Source organism: Lithobates pipiens, unplaced genomic scaffold (genome assembly GCF_037356315.1).
Source record: "Lithobates pipiens isolate NorthernLeopardFrog02 unplaced genomic scaffold, aLitPip1_a1.2 Scaffold_16, whole genome shotgun sequence".
In the NCBI taxonomy this organism is placed as follows: domain Eukaryota; kingdom Metazoa; phylum Chordata; class Amphibia; order Anura; family Ranidae; genus Lithobates; species Lithobates pipiens.
Window position 1 is genome coordinate 474,227,521 of NW_027507748.1, and position 12,054 is coordinate 474,239,574.

Here is a 12,054-nt window from a genome sequence, read left to right on the forward strand (position 1 = left end):
GCAACAACTTTGGTGCTTTGGAGATATAAAACTTGGATTGACTAACACCATCTGATTCTACTCAAGAATGGATTTTCAGTTTGGGTTTGAATTAACCTTTAACTATTGCATGCTAACAATGAGAGTCAGCCTTCCATAGTCTATTTAAAATGTAAAATAAAAGTAAAACAGATATTTTCAGAATAATTTACTAAAGAAGTTGAGAATCTTCAGACCATAAATTCTGTGAATATTCACTTCAATTATCCAATCATGTGCAGACGAAATAATGAACATGAACTTTCTTTTCAGGCAATTGGATAATTGAAGTGAATATTTACACAATATTTTGTGAAGATACTCACCTTCATTAATAAATCAGTCTCCATTACAATTTGTTAGTATAAACAAAAATGGTAAGGGTCAATGACTGATTAAACTTACGTCTTGAGTTAAGGTTTCCAGAGATTTCCCCCTGCTGATTCTTTGACTGTTTGAGCCATGTCTTAGTGATCTGTGACAAGCAACACAATTGCAATAGAAAAAATTAGAAAAAAGAGAAAACGAAGTTTGATAATTTCTTTGAGCTATAGGTGCAGATAGTGCTTGAAAGGGAATAAAAAATGTTTAGCTAAATGAGCTTTTGAAAAGCATGTCAGTCCAGACAGTTTGGGGTATAAAGACTTGTGTCCTCTTAAAATTAAATATATACTCCACTTGAACAAAGAACACATTATTTGCTTTGATCTTTAAATTGATAGCGATGTTGCATTTGAATGAAATTACATTTCTAATAATACATCTTGCAACAGCATGTTTAGAGGAAAAAAGTTGTTATTCTTATTGTGGAACATTAGCGCAGAGCAAACAATATTGTGACAGATGGAAGGGAATGAAAATGTAATACTTTCTGGCTAAAGTTACCTTCTTTCTTGTCGTATATGATGTTGCACACTAAGAATTGATCTCTCCTTGGCAGGCTGCCCTTCAAAGGAACCACTCAGCATGCGCTGCCTTGTGCATGCTCTGAAAGAAATGATTTGAAAAAGGGAAATAAATTAGACTGTGTAACATGAAAAGAGGCTCGGACTCTGCTGTCTGCTAGTCTATAAATGGAAACACATACATTTGTCAAAAAGCTTTAGAAAATGCATCACCAAAATAAGACAGCGCTTTTTTCATTCTTGTTTTATTTAGGCTAGGCAATATATTTCACATAACTGTGTATAGGCATTTCATTTAAAGCAGAGAAATTTAGCAAAATTTGTCATAATATTTTTTATACCTCTGAAATTCTGAACTGTAATCCTACAAAACATTTTGGAAAATGAGGTGTTCAGTATATAAGTGCACTTGTCCCCCTTTACAACATTATATAACTATCAAAAACAGCACATGTTTGTACAAATTATGATTACATAAATACCATGTTTATATTATGCATTTTCCACATGTAGATGTGCCAGAACAGGTTATCATAGGTCCTTAGGCAACCTTTATTTAATCTGGGGAACAAAATAGAATGCGTTTCTTCTTTGTTTCTGATGCCCGTTCATCAAGCATGATGTGCAATCATCAGAAGCATGGAACATACATTGAATGCGTTACTGTATTGGATCCTACGTCTCTCTGTGAACTCTCTTTTGGCATTATGGTGCTCTTTTTCCCCACAACCTGTTAACTGTAGTTTGTCCTTATAGTCCAGCTTCCTAAAGCGATTGTAGTTTCATTGTGGAGTGTTTATCTGCAATCCTAGAGTGTGTTCATATAGTTATTGAGTATTGTAGTTTAGATGGGTCTTCTTTTTTGTTTAGATTTATCTTTTGTGACTCTGCTCCCCTGACACCGATCTAGTGTGTTAAGTCTCTAAATATGTTTGGACTTAAGATGACCATAGATGGCCAGTAGGCTGAATGAAAAAAAGGAACCGATTTCACCATCCACAAATTGGAGGTGGATAGAGAAATCTTCCTCAGTGAGACATTGTACTCTGACAGCGGAGACCCTCCAGTGTCAGAATGCACTGATCAGTGGCTAAAGTCCCTGATTGAGAAACAATTTCCAACAAGATTGTTTGACAGAATTTTATTGTTACATTGACTTCTGTCAAGTCGGAATGGCTGCACATAGATCAAAATTCAGCTGACCCATGCTGAACTGATCAAATCTTCAATCCATGGCCAGCTTAGTCTTGCATTTGTGCATAGGATTTGTTTCTCGATTCTGCTACCCTGCTCTTGCCTGCCCTAATACTTAAAGTATATAATATACCATTGAAAAGGTTTTGTTATATCTTCTCTGTAAGTGCGAAAATATACCATTTGGCACTGTTAGATACCTATTGAGCTTAGCTGATAACTTCCCATGTTCTCTCACTTTGCGGACTTTAATTTATTAACATTGTTCTCATTTAATTTTCTGGACTAAAGAACCCCTATGTTAAAGAGATGAGAAGAGGGAGAGGTGTTTTGTAGTCCTAACACACTTTCTGTCTCATGAATGCCTGCTCATTCATAGTGTACATTGAGTAAGTGCTGTCACCCTAGGACAAGAAGTGTTTTGCTGGCAGAATCAATAAGTGAAAAAAAAGGAAAAAAGAACCTGAAAATAGGAAACAAAAACAGCCACTTCATCTAAGGACTAGTAAAATGTATACATTTTCGTTATTGCATTAAGATAGACTAACTCTAGGGAAACTGTTAAATATACAGTATTAGCTACATATGTTCTTATTTCATTATTAGTTGAAGGATTTGTAATTCTATTCAGTCTTGTCATTTTTACACACCGCCAAACATTTATTTCCTATGACTTGTCTCTGCTTACACCTTGCTCATGAATCAGCATTATTACCTGTGCCCAATTAGGAGGGCAAGCTCAAAAGTAGTAGCATGTCCTTTATTTTTATAAAGATAAAGTGAATGAATAAGAAGGCAGGTAGAACAGTAAACATAACTTTACTTAGAGTTTTGTCTTAACACAGTTATGTCCCCAAACCTCTGACTGTATATCCCCTTGAACGAAGGGCATGTATTTGGGAGGAAAAATATGTATTTGTAAAAAAAAGTTGAACACATCTGCCAAACAGCTCTATATAAATGTGGTGTTTAAAATCACAGCAAAATTTGTTAGAAGGGCAAGCCAAAAAGTAGTAGAGTTTCCGTACCACATTTCCCCTGGCAAACAAAACCACTGAGCATGCTTGTAATTCATAAGGCTAAAAAATAACATATTAATAAGCACAGCACTTTACCAAAATAGTGGCATACACAGCTCCTGGACCCTGTATATATAGCTCCTATTGAGCTCCAGGGCATGCCAGCTGGTACAGGGAGGAGACTGACTGTGAATCCTTTCTTTGATACAAGGTTGGGTACTAGGACTGTCCTTTGTCTTCCTGTGCCTGTGCTTTAGTTTAGTGTTGCCCGATTTCTACTTTCAACTTTTGCTTCTGTCAGCTATCCATTGTGGTGTTTGACCCTCAGCTTCTCATTCATAAATTAACGTTGGCAACCTATCATGATCCCGTCTATAGTTTCTCTAGGCCCAGCCAGAGGGGGGTCCCTTGTTCACAAACAAAATTTCCCTGCTGGGTTAAGCACCAAAAATATAAATCATCCTTAAACCACAATATAGGTCTATTTTATCACTCATTGTCATAGTAAAACTGATCAAAGACACAGTTAGCTGACAAGGTCAGCTTGTACAAAACATTTTAAAATCACTATGTAAGTTGCACATGAATTTAGCAGTGCCTTCACCAAATTGGTTATGAAAGCACCCATAAGTATTCCCTTATGCCGCATACACACGACCGTCTTTTTCCGTCAGAATAAACTCTGATGGTTTTTCCGCCGGAGTTTGGCTGAAACGGACTTGCCTACACATGATCACACTAAAGTCTGATCGTTTAGAACGCGATGACGTACAAAACGTACGATGGGACTAGAAAAAGGAAGTTCAATAGCCAGTAGCCAATAACTGCCTTTGCGTCGTTTTTGGTCCGTTGGAACAGCATACAGACGAACAGTTTTCTGTCTGAAAGATTTAAAACATGTTCTATTTCTAGGTAAATCAGAATTTTCGAAAAAAAAAGTCCACTGAAGCCCACAAACAATCGGAATATTCAATGAAATTATTCCATCTGACTTTTTCTGCCGGAAAGTCCGACCATGTGTACACGACATTAGGGGATTTAATACCTTCTGGCTTATCTAAATACGCATCTTGATTTCCCTATCATTGGTGTAATATAGAGATTGTTGTGCAAAACTAAATATAACTGGTACTAGTTAAAAAGTATTTTTCACTTGAATAAATTGAAGCCTAGTGCCAAGATGTTTTTATACCACTTATAGTTTTGTTGAACTATAAAACATAACACCTATAATCACACATTATGCATTGATAGAAACTACTAAAAATGCTAATTAACCTGAACATATCACTGAAAGCTCATCTGACACCAAAACACATCCATGACCTCCCTCTGACAAGATTCTATCACACTTCCTCTCAATTACCCCGAGGCTCTTGCTACATCACTTTTAAACCTGGCAGGAGGTCATCATTTCATAACCACACATGATTATATTGCATACTAAGATCACTGATGTTTAGGAGCCATATCTTGAATATAAGTGGACTATAATAACATACCTCATCTCTTTGCCTCCAAACCATTCTATAGTTACCTTATATTGCATTTTTAGCAATGACTCTTATCTACACATTGTTAGATGTAAATATCTTTCTCCATCTGCACATTCTACTTTTACTTCTTGCTTTTTCATGTTATTCAGTAAAATATATCTAATCTAAATGTCCTCTTTGAACAGAAATGCAATATTATAGAAGGCCAGAGTAAATTCTGCATAACTTTAGGTGAAGATTTCACAAGGATGAGACCCCTTTTTGACGTTGCTGGGCCCAACACTGAGCAACAGCATTGACACTCCTCAATTCTTAGAAAACATTTTTTTTTTTATCTCCGCTCCATGATTGGAGCTGTAGGGGAGTGAAGGGTTGGCAAGGACGTGCTGCTGGAAAGAGGACATTAAAGCACAGCTGCTGCTTACCCGTTTTCTCTTTATCTAAAGGCAAAATCTCTTTTTTTTTTTTAAAGTTTTGGGAAGGTTTAGAACTAGGGATGAGGTTTGGGTTCTGCGCTACCATGGGTTTTAGGTGAATTGTGTAGGCTGAATATTTTTTTTTAATTGCCATTAAAATTACCGTGAGAATTTGGTGGGTTGAACTATTAGTAACCACAATGCCCTATATGGCCTTTAAACTATGGCCAGCGGGATTTGAAGGGCCGTTAGAGAGCCATTAAAATAATCCAGCCCCATTACTAAAAAAAAGAGGGGGCACAGAGCAGCCATAGCATCAATTTTTAGGAAGCTGCTCTAGGGAAAAGGATAGGGAAAGCTGGAAAAAAAATGCACGGGTGGAGATTGGGGTCAGTTAGGAAACCGTACTTAGTGATGCTTACAAAATACTGAGGCCTTTTGCTAATGAAGAGGTGGGGATAAAAAGCCCCCCCAAGTACACAGCTGCAGCCGATGAACATTGCAAGGGCCAGTTTACGGGAGACCCCTGCTGATGACCACTGCAAACACTGCCAGATAAGATCTATGACAAAATGAAACCAGCAGGAGAAACAGGCATTGCAGTTATTACAGTAAAAACGTGTGTCCAAGAGAGATGACCAACATGAAATGTCCTAAGCCAGTGTTCCTTTGTTATCATTAATCCATTTTTACCTTAGTATTTTATTTACTGCCGTTTCTTTTTCAAGGAGATTTCTTGCTCTGATACTAAAAACGGATTTGCGTAACTGTAAAAGAAAACATAAGAACATAAGAAAACATAACATAATAACTATATATACTATATGACAACATATGTATTCAGTTATCTGATTCAACTGTAAGCTCTGCAAAGTATCTTTTATTTTAATTTCTTTTATTTTATTCTAAACCCTAGGGCTCAGTCCAGGGCTAGGAAACCTTGGTACTGCAGCTGTAATGAAACTACAAATCCCATCACAAATCTGCCCTTGGGAGTCATGCCTGTGGCTGCCGGAGGCTTGCAATGCATCATGGGACATGTAGTTCCACAACATCTGGAGTGCCCTGGTAGGCACTAGATTAAAACTCCAACTTGATGACGTTTAGTTTGCTAAAGGAAGGTGTACTTTTTTTTTCTTTTAACCACTTCCCGACCAGCGCACGACGATGTACGTCGACAGAATGGCACGGGCAGGCATATTGGCTTACAGGTACGTCCAATATTCGATGCCGCCCTGCCATCGCGCTGGTCGGGACCCCCGTGAGTCCGGTCGCGGGACCCGCGGACTCGATCGCCGCGAGCATCCCCGCGATCGTCTCACGGAGCGGCCGAATGGAGGAAATGCTGTGTAAACAACATTTCTCCATTCTGCCTAGCAACTAGTGACGCTGATCTCTGCTCCATGTGATTGGAGCAGAGATCAGTGTACACTAAATGAAAGCCCAACCCCCCCACAGTTAGTAACACACCCCTAGGAACACTTAACCCCTACACTGCCACCCACTGGTTAACCCTTTCACTGCCAGTGTCATTTACACAGGAATCACTGCAATTATATAGCAGTGATTACTGTATAAATGACAATGGTCCCAAAAATGTGTCAAAAATGTCCGATGGGTCCCCCACAATGTCGCAGTCACAATAAAAATCGCAGATCGCCGCCATTACTAGTAAAAAAAAAATAATAAAAAATTATTAATAAAAATGCTATAAAACTATCCCTATTTTGTAAACGCTATAACTTTTGCGCAAACCAATCAATAATCACTTATTGCGATTTTTTTTACCAAAAATATGAAGAAGAATACGTATCGGCCTAAACTGAGGGAAAAAAAAGTTTTTTTTATATATTTTTGGGGGATATTTATTATAACAAAAAGTTAAAAATTATGCGTTTTTTTCAAAATTGTCTCTCTATTTTTGTTTATAGCGCAAAAAATAAAAACCGCAGGGATGATCAAATACCACCAAAAGAAAGCTCTATTTGTGGGAAAAAAAGGACGTCAATTTTGTTTGGGAGCCACGTCGCACGACCACGCAATTGTCAGTTAAAGCGACGCAGTGCCGAATCGCAAAAAGTGGTCTGGTCTTTGACCAGCAAATTGGTCCGGTCTGAAAGTGGTTAAATTCTGCTTTCACCTCTTTCATAATTTTTGGGATCCTACTGCCTCTACCATTGTAAGACTGCATGCTTGCTGTCAACATGCATGCAGTCTTGCAAAGGCATGGCAGGCTCCTTCATGGTGTAGCTATAAACAAACCTGTGCAATGTGCCAGTGGTGGTGTATGTGGCCAGTGGTGGTATATGTGATAGGGTGACAACATTTGGGAGACAGGACCAGAGCATTGGCACCCCACAACAGAAATGATCAGAATCATCAGTAAATGTACATTACATTAACATGTTAAAGTGGTTGTAAACCCTTACAAACCACTTTGACCTACAGGTAAGCCTAGATTAAAGGCATTAGTTATGCCATTAGTGGTGGCTCCCGTGCGCATGTGCGGGAGTGACGTCATCGCTGCTCCGGCGCTGTGAGTGGCCGGAGCAGCGATACCCGGAAGAAGATGGACGCTCCGGACTACAGGGGACAGCGGTGACATCGCTGGCTCCTGTGTCAGGTAAGTGACACATAATGGGCTACTATGCAATGCATAGTAGCCCATTATGCTTTACCTTTGCAGGGAAAAAAAGAAGTAGGGTTTACTTCCTCTTTAAAGCTCATAAGAGACTTTAATGATTGAGTTTACCATTTACCATTTACTTTAACTACTGTCTACAATGGGACGTATAAAGTGAAGATATAGGGTGTGGTGTATGCATTACGGCATTATGGTACATACATTGACTGCTGTCTCAACAATTTGTTCGGTATTGGTATGAAAGAAGGATTTATTTACTGCAAATGTACTATGTATATATTATTCCCATCAGATTTATGATTAGTTACATTTATTCTACAAAGTAAATTTTGGTTTGTCCTAACACACTACACATGAGGCTTCTTCTTTATAACATTTTTAGAAGATGGCAGTATGGGCTTTTTTGACATGAAGCATTACATAGATTGGGACAGACTAAATGAATACAGTAGTTGTAAACCCTTACATATATCCACTGAAGTGACCAGTATCAGGTGATACACAGAAATGAAAAAAATCCACCTGAATAAGTTATACCTGTTTATCTGAAGCTTTCTCTCCTCTATGGCCTCCTAAAGCACACATAGCATTTTTAAGCTTCTTGAAGGCAGGGGACTGGGATCTGACATCACACACTGCACAGCAGAAAGCAGGGAGCAAAGTGTAATCTGAGACCTTAGTGGAGGGAATGGACACACCCCCCTCAACACAATCTCATAGGAAACATGCACAGATGAGGCTGTCAATCCCCTTCTATGTGCTGGAGCAGAGAGGGGGTGGGGGTGGGGGTTGTGCTGCTTTGGATTGAGGCTAGGACACACTAGAGAGGGATAAGGTTTATTCATTCTTCATTTCAATGGTTTACAGTCACTTAAAAAAGGATCTTCAGCCCCCGCCTCAAAATAAATAAATAAATAAAAATCAGCAGCTACAAATACCATAGCTGCTGACTTTTAATAAAGGGACACTTACCTGTCCAGGAATCCAGCTCTGACCTCACCTGGGCTAGGTCTTTGCCAGTCTTCACATTCCCCGCGCCAGCATGTTTACCAAGGTAAGCTACCTGTGACTCTTTGTGGCTTTAAAACCAGCTTCCCACTACACATGAGCGAGCTGCACTGTGCTTTGCGATTGGTCCCGCAGCCTTCTGGAACCTGTGACATGTTTCTGGAGGCTGCGGGCATACAGTTAGGGAGGAGACAAATTTGTCAAAACCAGGTATCTGCTCCCCCCCCCACCAAAAAAAATAAAAAATCCAAAAGTGGTAAAAGGAGGAGGGGGAGGTGGAAAAGTGAAACTTTCACTTTTGGGTGAAGTTACGCTTTAACTTGAGATTATATTTGCAAACGAGTACAGTGTCAGCAGTTATTACAAAAAAATGTAGAAGGCATAAAAAAAATACTATACAATATTATTACATTTTTTGAAAGAGAGAGAAAGTAAGATATGTTGCATTATGTCTGATTCTACAATGGCTCAGCACTACCCTCTAGGTGACGTACTTCTCTAAATAGAGCACATGTTTTTCTGCAGCTTGCTGAATCTTTTTTCCTTTATTGTGTCATAATGTTTGGATGTCTATGCAACAGAATGAGTCCAGTTATTGACCAGCATGGAGAGCTATGTCAACTATGTAACAAAAGCAAATCAGATTGCACACTTTGCTATCTATAATGTTAACTTTTAGCAATCTCTTAACCACCTCAATACAGCGCACTTAACACCCCCTTCCTGACCAGACCAATTTTCAGCTTTCAGCTCTCTCAGAGTTTGAATGACAATTAATCAGTCATGCAACACTGTACCCATATGAAACTTGCGTCTTTTTTCCCACACAAATAGAGCTTTCTTTTAGTGGTATTTAATCACTAGTGGGTTTTTTATTTTTTGTGCTATATATAAAAAATAAAAATAAATTTTGTGAAAAAATGCCTTTTTCTTTGTTTCTGTCATAAAATTGTGCTAATTGGTAATTTTTCTTCAGAAATTTTGGCCAAAATGTATACTGCTACATATCTTTGGTATAAATAACCCAAATTAGTGTATATTATTTGGTCTTTGTGAAAGTTAAGCTGGCCATACACCATACAATTTTCTTATTCAATTTCCTTTAGATTTACCTTTGTGTAGTACAAGGGCCTGTCTGCACACAAATTGAAAGTGTTTAGATTTGACCTCATATTATATGGTTTTGGTAAATCTAAAGGAAATCTATAGAATAAAATTGTATAATGTATGGCCAGCATTATAGAGTCTACAAACTATGGTGCCAATCACTGAAAATTGATCACATCTGATCAGGCCTTCAGTACATCAGGTGTATCATTTCTTGAGACACTAACAAGTCAGGAAAATACAAATACCCCCAAATGACCCCTTTTTAGAAAGTAGACATTCCAAGGTATTAAGTAAGTAGCATGGTGAGTTTTTTTAAGTTGTAATTTTTTTCCCACAATTCTTTGCAAAATTAAGATTTTTTATTTATTTTTTATTTGTATTTTTTACAAAATTGTCATATCAGGTTATTTCTCACACACAGCATATGTATACAACAAATTACACCCCAAAATACATTCTGCTACTCTTCCAGAGTATGGTGATACCACATGTGTGAGACTTTTACACAACCTGGCCACATACAGAGCACCAATATTGAAGTGGCACCTTCAGACGTTCTACGAGCAAAAATGACACATCTCATTTCACAACCACCCTTTTACACTTTTGAAGGCCCTGGAGTATCAGGACAATGGAATTGCCCACAAAATGACCCCATTTTGGAAAGCAAACACCCCAATTTATAATCTACGAGGCATAATGAGTCTTTTGAATGGTTAATTTTTTTCCAGAAGTTTTTGGAAAATGTGAAAAAAAATTAAAACTGATTTTTTTTTACAAAAAGTTGTCAATTTATAAGATATTTCTAACACATAGCATGTATATAGCAGAAATTACACCCCAAAACACATTCTGCTACTCCTCCTGTGTATGGAGATACCACATGTGTAGGACTTTTACACAGCCTGGTCACATAGAGAGGCCGAACATTGAAGTAGTACCTTCAGGCGTTCTAGGAGCATAAATGACACCTCATTTAATTCCTACCCATCACATTTTGAAAAACAGATTTTCTCCTCTAGGGAAAGGACTTTATCATGGGCAGGTGGCTGCACAAAATGTACAAAAGTAGGTCAAAAGAACAACATTTTTTAATAATAATAATTAAAATTGATAATACCAATTTCAATGCAAATTTCATATATTTACAAGCAATAAAAAACATACAGACATGATAAACATAACTTATCCTGTTTTACTGTATTTTTCCTAAGTCCAGCTGTATTACAATATACTACAGTGGACGAAGGCAGCAACCCAATGCGTTTCGAGATCTTAAGTAAATTCTCTTCATCAGGGGTATGTATAATTCACATGAGACAGAAAACAGGAAATCTAAGATTAAAACAAAGTCACATTAAACTTAATATTTGTGTCATCAAAAAACAGATAATATATCCATAAGGGAGAAGCTGAGAAAAAAACAAAAACAAAAAACAAACAGCCCCACACCAAGGCACCACTCACCACTATGATGTCCAGAATGAATATACTGGACAATATGAGAGATGCGAAAAGAGGGGGAAAAATCCTCTCTCAAGTCTCTGGACGATAGCGTGCGAACCAGTTTTCTGTCTCATGTGAATTATACATACCCCTGATGAAGAGAATTTACTTAAGATCTCGAAATCGGGTTGAGTTGCTGCCTTCGTCCACTGTAGTATATTGTAATACAACTGGACGATCATGCGCATTCCCTGTTTAAATGGGAGGACGTCATATGATGGCCTCCTGCCACAAGAGCCACGCCGCCTGTCATTTGACAGCCGGCGGTCGGCAAGCAGTTAAAGCAAACTTGCGTTCTTACTAAACCAGTTAAAAATAGCAGTATAGGTTATAAAGGTAATAGTCTACAGTAACTAGTCAGCACACATGTTTTCTTGCAGACTATGTTTTCCCAGCATCACATACTGACCCCTAAATTTTCTCCAATTTCATGTGATAATCGAGAGGGGATGCTATGTGTATATAAACAAAGGCTTTCAGAAAGTTGCTATCTACACAGCAGATCTAATGGGACCATAGATCCATAGGGACCCTGCTGGGAGGAGAAATCCTGACTTGGGTATGTGCAGAGTGATTTCACAGTCATAATTTCTGTCAATTTGTATGAAAGGTTAAGGTTAGAGTTCCTTTGTTCCTCATTATCTAGTACCATGTAAGCTGCTAATGAAGGTTTGTAATTTAAGGTCCATTGCACCCTTCAAAACTGAATCTAAGCAGTAAAACAAAAATTGTATATAT

The 12,054-nt window shown here is 38.1% G+C and overlaps 1 protein-coding gene across 3 annotated transcripts in view; it reads right to left on the reverse strand.

Moving 5' to 3' along the window:
• NALCN (sodium leak channel, non-selective) overlaps window positions 1-12,054 on the reverse strand; it is an 864,749-nt gene that overhangs the window by 184,560 nt on the left and 668,135 nt on the right. For all 3 annotated transcript variants that reach the window (XM_077482966.1, XM_077482963.1, XM_077482965.1), the window contains 3 exons: window positions 5,742-5,815; window positions 904-1,005; window positions 424-493 (listed from right to left, as the gene is read on the reverse strand). In XM_077482966.1, the coding sequence (XP_077339092.1) occupies window positions 424-493; window positions 904-1,005; window positions 5,742-5,815 (246 nt within the window). The remainder of the gene's footprint in view (window positions 1-423; window positions 494-903; window positions 1,006-5,741; window positions 5,816-12,054) is intronic.